Here is a 14,111-nt window from a genome sequence, read left to right on the forward strand (position 1 = left end):
CTCATTTTTTGAAATAATCACCACATTTTCCCCTTCAGTAAGGCTACTCTAGCTGTTTTTACCAGGAAAGTAAAAGAATGAGTTGTATGGATTTATTGCTGATAAAGAAATTTAGTTTGTAAGTAAAAAAATAATAAAATAAAGATAATAAAATTCAGCAGAAAGATAATGAAAAAGATTACTGATTAATTTTTTACTCATTCCAATGTGAAATAGATTATTGATAAAAAATCTTTTTTGTATGTATCCATGTAATTATTTTTCAAATCTTTTACAATCTCGTTTCTCTCATCCCAAATTCTCCTATCATAGTGTTACAAGGTGATAAAAACAAATACGATTTGGAATGAGGAGATAGAGAGATGAATGGATGTTACTCATGTGCTGGAAAGAAGACAACTTCAGTAGTATGTATACATGAGATGTGTGAATAATGAGAAAGTCTTTCATTAGAAGTTGAACTGGGATCCCTTCCGGACATAAAGCAAGAGGGTGTCCTAAAGTTGCGTGAAGAGATTGAGTTGAGAATTTTACAAACGGGGAGGTTTACATGAGGAAGAGACAATGGCTAGGAGAGTATTGTGTAAATATTGAACTATTTAAAAAAAAATATTATTTTTACATTGATGTTAAATATGTAGCTGCATGAAAATTTTATGCAGATGTAACAGTTTTATATTTAATTTTAAAATTAATTGAGTATTGTAATGTTGTGTTGTGGCTCTTAGAAAGAAATTAATTATAGATTTTTTGAAAATTGTTTTACTTTTTTTTTGTTTTTAGGACAATAAAGAAAAACATGAAACTGAAAATATCGGTACAATGAAGCATAATGCTTCAAAGAAATCTGCTGGTATGTTTTTCTATTACTATTACATTCATTTGTTAATCCTGCAATATTTTTATTTCAATTTCAATGTATTTTCAATAAAAAGAAGTTCTCAATAGAACTCATATTTTTTCTTCTTTTTTTATTTGTATGTTCAAGCTTTATTCTTTGTAAAATTCATATTCGATAATTCATTTTTTATTTTACAGAAGATGTTCTTCTGGTAGTCCTGTGACAAGTTTTTTCATGCAATTTAATTATAATATTGTTTTTAAAACAAATAAAAGTCTTAATGACATTTATTTGAAGAATATTTTTTCATTGATTTTTTTAGTTTTCATCATATTATAGTGTAGTGACAATATAATCTGATGGCAGTCTGATATTCAAAGTATTTTCACTTGAAAATACAAAAAATTAGATAGAAAATTTGCAGTAAAAAAAATAATACTTATTCTAACTTTATGAAAAATCTTAGATTATGCTCATTAATAATCTTTTTACATCGTACCTACAGTCTTTTTCTTATTTTTATTAAAATTTAATTTCACATCTTTGTGAATTTATTAACAAGACCAATTTCTATAATTTGTAATTTAATGTGTTGTTTGTTATAGATGACATGGAATATTTTCGTACAAAAGAACTCTTACCAGAAGAATTATTGATACATAAACCTGAGGTAAATTTTCAGTATTAATAATAATAATTTTTATTATTAGTCTAACTAATAGAATTCCCAAAGAAAAAAATTAACAATTTATATATATATATATATATATATAAATTGTTCAAAAATTCAAATAATTTATCAAAATATTGACCACTATGTTAATAAAATTTAATACTAAATGAAACTCAGATCACTAAAACACAGAAAACAGATAAATTACACTTACCAGATTAATACCAAGAATAGATTTTTGCTAGATCCCACATTTTCAGTTGTTATTTAATACCATAATACATTAAAATCAATTGTTTTTTTTTTAATTTAGAATTTATAAATTGTCAAAATTGTAACTGTTTTATAATCTTGAATTTTGTTATGGACGAACACACAATTTCGCTGTCCAGTACGGGAATAAATGTTTAAAAAGTAATTGATTGCAATGCAAAAATAAAATTAAATCAACTAAAGATCAAGATCCTGCAAAGATTAAGTCTTGGTATTAATTTGGTAAGTTTAACTTATCTGTTTACTGTGTTTTGGTGTTTACATTTCATTTAGCCAGGGGGCTCTGCCTCCTAGACCCGCACTGCATTTGTTATCCGTATGGTTTTGAGAATATATTAAATATTTTACAGATATTCATTTGAGAAAAACATTGATCCTTTTACTTCATTGTATTTCTGTTGCCATTGATAGAAGTATAATAATGTAAAAAAAATTAAGTTTTTTCTTTACGACTTCACCCCCAAGAGGACTAGGGCCTCGATCTATGGCTTAAAACCTTCCCTGGAATAACACAAATGTATCCTGAAAATTTGAAAGCAATCAGTCAGTTGGTTCGCATGTGATACTGTTGCCAAAACACAAACAGACAAATTTCACATTTATATATGTATGTATAATGCAGCTGATGATGCAAGTAAATCATGAAAGTACTTCTGCATATATAGTAGAAAAGGTAAGTCATCCTACTTTATTTATTCTGTACTTTGGTTGATGTAATAAAAAATATATATATCTCACAACAAAATCATCTCCAAAAAGTAAAAAAAGCACTAGGATTAGTTCACAACATCTACAACAAAAAATGTATGTCAAGACAGACTAAACTCCAGCATTACAACACAGTTATAAAACCAGCAGTCCTTTACACCAGTGAAACTTTGACACAACAGAAAACATGAACGTGAAGAAATGAAAAAAGTAGAAAGGACGATCATTCGGAAAATCCTAGGAGCAAAATATGCCCAAGATGGTTGCAGACTACAATCAGTCAAAACAACAGAAAAGTATTCAAACATCGAAATTGACATTAAGAAAAGACGAATGAAATTCTTTGGTCATCTTGATAGACTACCAGAAAATCGATTGACAAAAAGGGTAATAAAATATGTAACCTCGCTCAAGAACTCAACACCTTGGATGGACAATCTTCGAAAGGACCTAATGAACACCAACATAAATCCAACTGAAATTTTAGAAAGAGACACCTTCAGATACAAAATAAACAAATGGGAAGTTACATCAGAGCAACCAAAACAAAAACAGTATAGACCAAAGTGGTCAGAAGAGCGTAAACAAGCTTATTCGGAAAGAATGAAAACTTATTGGAGCAACAAGAAGAACTGAAAGGAAAGTTGAGTTATTTGCTTAATGTCTTCCATTTAGTGGGAGAATTAAAATATAATAATAATAATATATATTATATTCCACTGTATATGTAGGAGTATTTTCGTGATTTCCTCGCACCATCAGCTGCATTATATACACATATAGTCATTTCAAATTACATTACAAACTTTGTAAAATATAATAAATTATCATGCATTTATTTATTTTATTTAAAATTTAAAACCTTTAACCTTCTTATTTTTTTTATTTTAACCTTTTATTCAGTTAATTAAAAAATTAATTAAAATTAACATTAAAAATTAAATCGTAAAACCTTTTACACAAGTAAAAATATGACGTCAAGGCATAAAATCAAATTAAAAAGTTTTATTAATTTGAAATTTTAATTAACAACAAAAGAGAATTTCATGTCGTGTTCAAACATTACTTTTTAAAAGGCAAAACCACAAAGGAAATTAACGCTGAATTGAATAAATATTATGATAAATTATCTCTATCAATTAAAACAGTTTACCAATGGTTTTATTATTTTCAGTGTCATATGAATACAAATAGATCTGATTTTTCTGTACAGGCCTGTTGAGATTACAAATGTTGAGAATATTGAAAAAAATTCATGTTATTGTATTGGAAGATAGAAGATTGAAATCGTCAGATTGTTAAGACATCTCAAATGAACAGGTGCATAATATTTGGATACACAAAAACTATCTTCAAGAAGGGTGCCGCCGTGTTTGCTTACAATCAGTCAAAATTGTAAACAAGTTAATATTTTTCAAAGCTCAATTTGGAGCTATTTTAACATAATCAAAAGTAGATTTTACGTTTGATAACACTTAATAAACTTGGGTATATCAGTAACAACATGAAACCAAGGAATGTTCTAAACTTGGATGAAATCAGGGAACTAGAACTGAAAAAGAGGAAGATTGTTCCATCAGTAGCAAAGCTCTGATGGCCATTGTCTTTTATTATGTTCATGGTGGCATAATCTACATTGATTTTCTGAACAACCTGCAGTATTATGCATCTTTGCCAGATTTTCTAAGTGAGGAATCATAAAAAAATCTGATGAGGACAACATATATATGACTTCCTGTACACCTCTCTCTTTTTCTTGTTTAGCCTCCGGTAACTACCGTTTAGATAATACTTCAGAGGATGAATGAGGATGATATGTATGAGTGTAAATGAAGTGTAGTCTTGTACATTCTCAGTTCGACTATTCCTGAGATGTGTGGTTAATTGAAACCCAACCACCAAAGAACACCGGTATCCACGATCTAGTATTCAAATCCGTGTAAAAATAACTGGCTTTACTAGGACTTGAACGCTGGAACTCTCAGCTTCCAAATCAGCTGATTTGGGAAGACGTGTTCACCACTAGACCAACCCGGTGGGTTCCCTGTACACCTATTTAATTACATTTACACTTTTTTTTTTTTAAATGAAAAGTACATAAAATTTTATTTCATTAAAAACTTTTTTTTGTTATTATTATTGAATTATTGTTAATCGTAAAGATTTTTTTACAATGAGAGGTTAATAATTATTAATAAATCAATATATTTAAATTTAAAAAAAAAAGTTAAAAAAAAAAAAGGAGATGAAGTCTGATTCGAACCGATGTGCCTTTCCCCAAGATTCAAATATTTCATTAATTAAAATTTGTTTGGCTGTAACTCTGGAACCAATGAAAATAAATACCACTTACGATATATCGTTGAAAAGCTCTCAATGAGGGCTTATTACTGCACTTAAGAAAAAGGAAAAAATCTGGTTTTTTTGGACACTTTTGGTTCAGTCAATTGCAATCAAATGGGGAGGTGCACAATTAGATGTTACAATAGTCCTAAATCTAAAATTTCAACTTCCTACAGCTAATCATTTTTGAGTTATGCAAGATATATATGTACATACATACATACATACATACATATTTATGCACAGACATCACACCAAAACTAGTCAAAATGGATTCAGGGATGGTCAAAATGGATATTTCCGTTGTAATCTGGAAAAAGGTTTTCACAATAACAATGCTTTCTTTACTTTGTACAGTAAGTAAAAATGATTAATTTGAAGAAGAAGAAGAAGAAGGTTCTTTTACACCAATACAATGCACCAACTTGCTCCACTGCAATTGTAACAGCAAAATTGTTTGAATTAAGCAAAACAATTCTCCTGCACACCTCCTACTTATTAGACTTTCAGAGAATTATCAGTTTCAAAAAATGAAAAAGTGGCTTGTTGGAAAGTGATTTATATAAAACGATTAAGTCATTGCTAAAAATCTACCTATTTTCATGACTTTTATAAATTATAATATAAGAACAAAGTTAAAATCTTGAGCAATGTCGAACTATCTACCAGGTGTGTAAATATGAAACTGAAATTTGCCTATAGATGGCCCTAGCTGTCAATGCAATTACTATCAAACCACATCATTGGCACCATTTTCTTTCTTTGACAGCTGACAAAGATTTTCAACTCACAATAATACAAGTTTCATACAACAGCTTAGTTTTAATTAGCATTGAACATGTCAAGTTTTGTACCTACAAAACGATTTACAGACAGCATTGATTTTCTGTTACCATTTATAGAAATCTGCTGCAGAATCGCATCGAATGCTTGTTGAAGCTTACGGTGAGCATGCTCTTGGTACAGTGATTTGAGTGATTTAAAAAAAATTCAGAAGTGGCTATTTTGACGTGAGAAACGAAGAACGTGGAAGACCACCAGTTTGAAGACAGCAAATTGCAAGCATTGTTGGATGAGGATGACACTCAAACGTAACAACAACTCACAGATCAATTAAATGTAGCATGAGAAGCTGTCTCCATACGTTTGAAAACCATGGGAAAGTTCCAGAAGATGGGAAAATGGGTTCCACATGAACTGAATGAAAGACAGCAAGAAAACTGAAAAACCACTTGCAAAATGCTGCTCACCAGGTACAAAAGAAAATCATTTCTTCATCAAATTGTGACAGGTGATGAAAAGTGGATATATTTCAAGAATCGTAAGCGTAAAAGATTATGGGTAACTCCAGGCAAACCATCGACATTGATTTCAAGGCCAAATCGCTATGGAAAGAAGACAATGCTCTGTGTTTGCTGGGATCAAAAGGATGTGATCTATTATGAGCTGCTAAAACCTGTCAAAACCATTAATACTGACAACAAATAATCGATTTGAATCAAGCATTGTGTGAAAACTGACCAGAATATCAAAAAAGGCAACACAAAGTAATTTTGCTTCATGATAATGCACCATCATACACAGCAAAACCGGTCAAGGAAACGATTGAGATGTTCAGTTGGGAAATACCTTTGCAAGCGTCTTACTCACCAGACTTGGCTCTGTCCAACTACCATTTATTTGCATTTATGGGATACACACTTGCTGAGCAGCGGCTTCACTGCTTATGAAAATGTACAAAAATGGCTCGATGACTGGTTTGTCTCAAAAAAGCAACAGTTTTTTTTTTTGATGTGGCATTCATAAATTATCAGAGAGATGGGAAAAATGTATAGCTAGCGATGGACAATATTTTGAATAAAATATTTTTTATCATTTTCATACAATAGACGTGTATTTTCTATACAAAAATTTCGGTTTCATATTTACACACCTGGTATGTAGACCTGAAAGGAGTTGATGTTGAGATATTAGAAAGATTTTTCAATTTTTCTAAAAGACAAGTTCTACTTTTGGATTAATTTCATGCAAACCTTATCCTTCCCTTTATCAAACCTTTATCAAACCTTCTTTATGTATTAAAATTATACATTATTAACAGCAGAAGAATAAATACAAATGATAACAGAAAATTATAAGTTGTAACTAAGCATTTAATAAGTATCAGAATTTTTTTCTTAAGTGAAATTAATGAAAATATAAATGTAAATATTTTTATATATTTTATAAATATAAAACACTGGGATGTTAATAGCCCAAAATGTAATTATTTATTCACTCCAGCAAGTGCAGGCCAACGTCTTAGTTTAACATCCCCTACTTTTTTTTTATAGCATGTGAAAAATGTATTTGCAGAGCCTGATCAAGATTCAAACGCAGAACTTTCTGAATTAAAACTGTAGATGCTACCATACCATCACAGAGGTTGGCAGGGATCAGTAATATTTGATGTCTATTTGAAAACATAAAATGATTAATTGTGTAATTGTGGTTTATTTATTATCTTCATCTTAGATTTGGATTGATCTTTTCATATAAACACTTTTTATTAAATAAATACTTACAAATATTTTATTTCTCTGTTTTAGAATGTGTTAATGATACCGCATAAAAAAGAGGTAGCACTACCATCTCATCCAATGTTTGATCCAGATTCTTACGATGTCGTAGATCTTAATTATGTATACATCAGATTTGAAGACAGGTAATCTTTTTTCTAATCATTCCATAATTATTTATGTTTTGTTTCTTACTGATAATTGTTAGTCATCGATTATAATATGGATTTTTAATGTAACGGATGTGACGCATTCTTTTTTCTGTGTTTTTGTTTTTTTGCATCATTTTGCACGAGGACTATTTTAACTTCGACCAATAAGTAACATAGAATATTATTTCATATATCTATGTGTTATAAAATACTGTTCGGTTTTTTCTAATCTGTTTACAATTTATATCAGAAATTCAAAATTATCTAAAGAGGCAGAACATCCAAATTTTTATCAGCATAAAATAACAACTATAGAAAATAATTTAGATTGTTCACATTAACGGTAATTACGAGGGTTATTTTTTTCAAGGTCCGATCGGTCACGAAATTAAAACCACAGTGAAAGTAACAATTTTTTTATTTGTAACAAGTACTTACATAGTTACACTATTTCTCCACATAGTCGCCACTCTGATTTAGACATTTGTCGTTGTGTGGTACCAACTTTCCAATACCCTCATCATAGAACAGAGTCGCCTGTGTTTTCAGCCATGTTTCTACGCTGGTCTGCAGCTTGATGTATGTGCCAAAATGTTGTCCTCCTAGCTAGCATTTCATGTGAGCAAAGAGATGAAAATCGGATGGAGCCAATTCCAGGCTGTATGATGGGTGATCAAACACTTCCCAACGAAAATGCTGCAGGAGCTTCTTTGTTACAGCTGCAGTGTGCGGCCGAGCATTGTCATGGAGAAAGACAATGCCTGATGACAGCATTCCTCTCCGCTTATTCTGAATTGCCCTTCGTAGACGTTGAAGAGTGACACAGTATGAGGCTGCAGTGATGGTTGTGCCACGTTCCATGAATTCCACCAAGATAACTCCATTCCGGTCCCAGAACACAGTAGTCGTATGACTACTGTGTTCTGAGAACCTTCTTCAACTTTCTGTTGAAGAAGGTTCTCTTGAACTTCTTTGGTTTACTGAGAGAATGAGAATGCATCTGCTGTTTGGATTGTTCTTTTGTTTCTTCAGTTTCGAAATGGACCCATGTCTCGTTCTCTGTGACAATTTTGTTCAAAAAATCTTTTCCTTCATTATGGTAACGCTGGAGAAACGTTAGGGAGGCGTCCATTTTCATTGTTTTGTGATGGTCGAACAGCATCTTGGGAATCCATCTCACACACAGTTTGCGGTACTGAAGTCTCTCACTCACAATGGTGTAGAGAGCTGACCTTGAAATTTCAGGAAACAAATCACTCAATACAGAAATTGTGAACCAATGATTTTCTCAAATTGCCTCATCCACTCGCTCAAAGAGATCATCGGTTGACACTCGCTTCCTTCCCTGACCGCCTGCATCATGAACATCTTCACATCCTGCTTTAAAATTCATTGAAGTTTCACTGTACACATTACTTATTAGTCGATGCAAACAAGTTATAAAACAGTTGCAAACGATGTAAAAGAGTTGGACGTGATAAAGCCATATTGGAAAGAAGCTGAACAACAAAATAAAGAATTAGAAAAAGAAGCAGCTAAAATGGAATTAAAAATTGGATTTGAGAGAAGAAAATTATTGACTAATGATAAAAACCGCTCAAATTTCCTCAGAGGAAGTGGATAATATCAAATATCTCGTAGAATGGATCAGTAGGAATTCTTTAGATAAAAAAGTGTTAACAGTTAGAACTAGTAAAATGAATAATTACAGTTGAATGAATGAATAATTATGAATTATATGAATGAATGAATATGATATGAATATAATGATTATGAATGAATTATTATATGATTAATTATGAATGAATAATAATGAATGAATAATTACAGTTGAAACTAGTAAAATAAATTTTGTTAGCTTTCCAGCTAACAAAAAGCATGTATAACAAACATGGAACTCAGAATTTTGAAACTATAAAACTGTGATAAATCCGGAAGCACTCTATCCTGCAGAAACCCTAAGACTGTCCACTAAAAAATCTAGAAAAAAAATAAAGGAAACTATAAGAAAATCTTTAGGTCTAAATTTCAAAATAATCAGGTAAAAATTAATTATAAATATCAACTTTATACTAAAATTGAAAAATTGTCAGACACCATAATGAAATGAATTGCATTTTTCTTCCATTTATTTAGAGTGAATAAGTGTAGATCGACTAAATAAATTTTTGATTTCTTCCAAAGTAAAACAAGGAATATAAAAACAAGGAACAAGCAATGTTCCTTGTTTTTATATTAATGATTATACAATATTTTTTTCTAAAAAAAATGATCAAACCAAACATCAGAACTGTTTTCGAATAAATCAACGCAATACAACATACGAAAAAGGATCATATACTTTTGTTGCCATTTTTAATAAGTTACTAAAATGTTGTATAAAATCCTCTTATCAATTTATTTAAAATACCGTTTTATTATGCAGTTATTATACAGTTTATTTTAAATACTACAGTTTATATCTGTATAAAAAATTTTTGTACAGAAATAATGTTAACCTTTCAATGAATTTATAAAAATAATACTAATTAAACAAATGTTTAAAAATCCTGAATTATTTATATCTTTGTTAAACACGTATGTACATACGTGTTCAAATAATTTTTATTTATACTTCTGATTTGTGATTCGCCTTATAGTTAATTTTCACGTTAACGTCCCTAACATGTTTATATTTAAAAAAATTAATAAAGTTTTTAAATACATATGTTTTTTTTATTAACTGTATATTTTACAATCTGTTCTGAATCAAGGTTTTACTAAAGTTTCCCGTGATCTATCCAGGCAAAAACTGAGGCAATCCCTTTTTTTATCTATGAAATAGTATATCGATCTATTCCTGATTGATCTACATAATGTTATTATTATCTGCTGATTAGAATAAAACATTTATTTATTAGTTATTTATTTGTTTTTACATCACTATTGTGGCTATTTTTTTTTTTTTTTTAATTTATTTCAGTGTTCGAGAATGGAGAGATGGTGATAATATAGTTAGAACTGTTGAAAAATTATTACGTCTTCCTAGGCAAACATTCAGTCATGTCAGGTAAGTTAAAAACAATGAACATATCACATCACATTCTGTTATAATAAAAAAAATGATACTATTTTGAATTTTTATTCTTTTGTGTTATATTTTATATAAGTTTAAATAAAGTTAAAGAAAAATTATTCAAACAAATTTTTTGTGAAGCAAATTTTTATTAATAGTAGTTTTAAATATAGAAAGGTGTGAGATAAGAATTTACCCAAATTTTTCTTTTTCTTTGATTTGTTTGTTTCTGGAATATAATAAAGGAAACAAAATAAGAATAAGAGTTCATAAATAAAAATAAAAATGTTTATCTGCCGACTGTAATATTATTTTGGCTGAAACTGATATAAAAATAAAAAGATTTTAAAACTTCAGTTTCAATGTTTACTCTTGTAAAACAGATGTAATGAAATGCAGTGGAACAATTTTTAATAAAGACTTAAATATTAAATTTAAAGAAATTGCTATACCAGAAGTTGTAACATTTTTTTAAGTAATTAAATAATAAGGGATAGATTTTTTCAAGAATCATCCTCAACAGGATCGCTTCACAACTTTAGAAAGAACTAGGAGAATATCAGAGGGGTTTCAACCCTGGAGGAGCTGACCAGACCAGATCATGAATCAAGCTAATAATGGATTACAACAGGAAAAGAAAGAGACATGGTGATAAGATTTGTAGTTTCAAGAAAGCTTATGACTGCATTCACTTAGAATCCCTACTGAAAATTCTAAAATACCTCAAACTACACATCAAATTAATAAACATAATAAAACTGACCCTCACAATCACTAAGTCAGAGGTAAGCTCTTGGAACCGTTTGAAATCAAGACAGGACTGTGCCAAGCCGATGGGTTCGCACTACTATTATTCAACTGCACTCTAGAAATGGTAATGAGGGAATGGCTTAAAAAATGCCCCCCAAAAATAAAAATAGGCTTAAAAATCAAAACAAACTGTCTTGATTTTGCCGATGACTTGACACTACTGGCAAACGACATAGATGAAGCTAAATCAATCATAGATACTAGAATTTGAAAATATTGCAAATAAATTTAGCCTCAAAATATCATTTGAAAAGACAGAAATTATGCCCCAAAAACTATGACAATAAAAAGAAGTAAATATAAATGGTAATAAAATCAAAATAATAACCCAATTTAAATAACTTGGAGAAATAATAACAAACAATCTAAACAGAAAACCTTGATCCAGATAAGAAGAAACAAACTAGTTAAAGCTCAAAAATTAATCCGGTACACTTACAATAAAATATGCATATCAATAAACGCAAAAATAAGATGCTACAACACAGTTTTAAAACCGGAAGCCACTTATGCAGCAGAAACACTCTTCCATCTTTCACCTGAATGAACAATCAAAGACAAACTTCAGAAGAATTGGAAGAACCTTCATCAATAAAAAGTACCAGAAAGACGGGCAGTGGTGGATTGTGGCCAACAAAATCATGTACAAAGAATTAGAACCCATCACTGATACCACGCGTTAAGTGAAGACTAGGATTTTATGTTGAGGATGCAAGATTCAAAACTTCTGAAACAGTTACAATGTCGACTTAAAAAACACCAAGATAGGATGGAGATGGATCAGAGAAATAGGAGAGGATCTGAAGGAAATTGGCCTTACACCAGAAGATACCACTGATAAGATAAAATTAAACAAGAACAAAAATACTCACTTCATATTTACAAGAAAGAAATTCACAACACGAACATTTTCAACACTAGAAAGGGCACAAAGATTGAATGTATGAAAAAGTTGTGAGAGGACCGCAAGGCCCAAACAGTCCCATAGAAGAGACTTGGATAGTGGACTGACTAAAGTGATCCTATGAGGTCATAAAAGGTAATAATAATAAGAAGAAATGGACAAAAAACCAATGATTTATTATTACAGCAGTACAAACAAGTAGAACTTTTATGTAGAAAAAGAATATGCTAATGTAAACATAAATTAAAGAATTAGAAAAAAATTCTTAAAAATACTTTAATGAACTGTATTTACGAGGAGCATTCAAATTTGAATTGTAATATTTATTCAAAAACTAATGTAAAGCAAATAAGTTAGACACTTTTATATTTCAACATACTCCCTCCTTTTCAATGCATAGATGCCATCTTCAGAGTAGCTTCTATATTTCTTCAGAAAAATACAGTATTTCTGTGGTTGCTGACAAATCCACTCTCAAACAGCTTCATTGGAACAAAGCTATTTACCCTCTACAGCTTCTCTTAAAAGTCCAAACACATGGAAGTCAGAGAATGTGAGGTCCAGACTATATGGTGGTATGGCAGAATAGTCCACTTTAATTTACGGATTTCAGCCATAGTATGACAGACTAAATGACGGTGCATATTGTCCTGTAAAAAACAGATGGCCTGTTGATATTTTTCCACTTGTTTCAGATGACTGCTTAACTGAACATTTTATTAAATTTAAGTAATATTGAGCATTTATAGGGTACTGCTCTGGAAATCAGTGTATAGAACACTCTGTATCCTGAAGAAATGAAGCCATAATTTTTCCTGCTGAAAAGGGGGTTTTCGCTTTTGGAGAGGATGTTGCTGTTCCATCGATACTCTTTTGCTTTCTGGGATAAACATCTCAAGAACGATCGAACTGAGACAGTACACTTCATTTACACTCATACATCATCCTCTAAAGTATTATCATAAAGGTAATTACAGAGAAAGAAAAAGATATTAAATGAAACAAAATGTTCAATATTGTAAACAAAAAACAATTAAAATTTATTAATTAAATATCAATAACTGAATCGATAAATATCGTAGATGATTTTTACACATATATTGTAATCGGGGTTTTCAGATTTCAATGGAAATATCTATTTTGACCATCCGTGAATCCAGTTTGACTACTTTCAGCGTGTCATCTGTTCGTATAACTCGCATAACTCAAAAACGATTAGCAGTAGAATGCTGAAATTTTGGATTTAGGACTGTTGTAACATCTAGTTAAACACCTCCCATTTTTATTGCATTCGACTGAACCAAAAGTGTCAAAAAAAATTCAAAATCCAAAACTTTTAAATTTATTACTGCAGTAATAAGCCCTCATTGAAATCTTTTCAACGATATATAATAAGTGGTACTTTTTTCATCGGTTCCAGAGTTAGAACAAAATAAAATTTTAATTATCGAATTATTTTGATCTTATAAGGAGAAGAAACATCGGCAAGAATTTGTCTTTTTTTATTTAAATATATTGATTTATTTATGATTATTATTAACCTCAGATTGTAAAAAAAAATTACGATAAATATTAATTTAGTAATAAAAAAAAAAATTAAAAAATATCAGAAATTATTAATGAAATAAAATTTTATGTACTTTTCACTTTTCTTTTCAAAAAAAAATGTGTTTATGTAATTTAATAGGCGTACAAGGAAGTTATGTACGTCTATTTTATATCAGATTTTTTTAATATTTTTAAATTAAATATCTCTCAGTCTGAAAAAAAAAATTATGTACTCACATACACACG

General features: G+C 30.0%; 1 protein-coding gene across 1 annotated transcript in view; it reads left to right on the forward strand.

The window, feature by feature from the left end:
- LOC142334035 (uncharacterized) overlaps positions 1 to 14,111 on the forward strand; it is a 211,311-nt gene that overhangs the window by 148,767 nt on the left and 48,433 nt on the right. Inside the window, exons 11-14 of the mRNA XM_075381700.1 lie at positions 784 to 853; positions 1,447 to 1,511; positions 7,427 to 7,542; positions 10,511 to 10,597. Coding sequence (XP_075237815.1) covers positions 784 to 853; positions 1,447 to 1,511; positions 7,427 to 7,542; positions 10,511 to 10,597 — 338 coding nt within the window. The remainder of the gene's footprint in view (positions 1 to 783; positions 854 to 1,446; positions 1,512 to 7,426; positions 7,543 to 10,510; positions 10,598 to 14,111) is intronic.

This window comes from Lycorma delicatula, chromosome 13 (genome assembly GCF_047948215.1).
Source record: "Lycorma delicatula isolate Av1 chromosome 13, ASM4794821v1, whole genome shotgun sequence".
In the NCBI taxonomy this organism is placed as follows: Eukaryota; Metazoa; Arthropoda; class Insecta; order Hemiptera; family Fulgoridae; genus Lycorma; species Lycorma delicatula.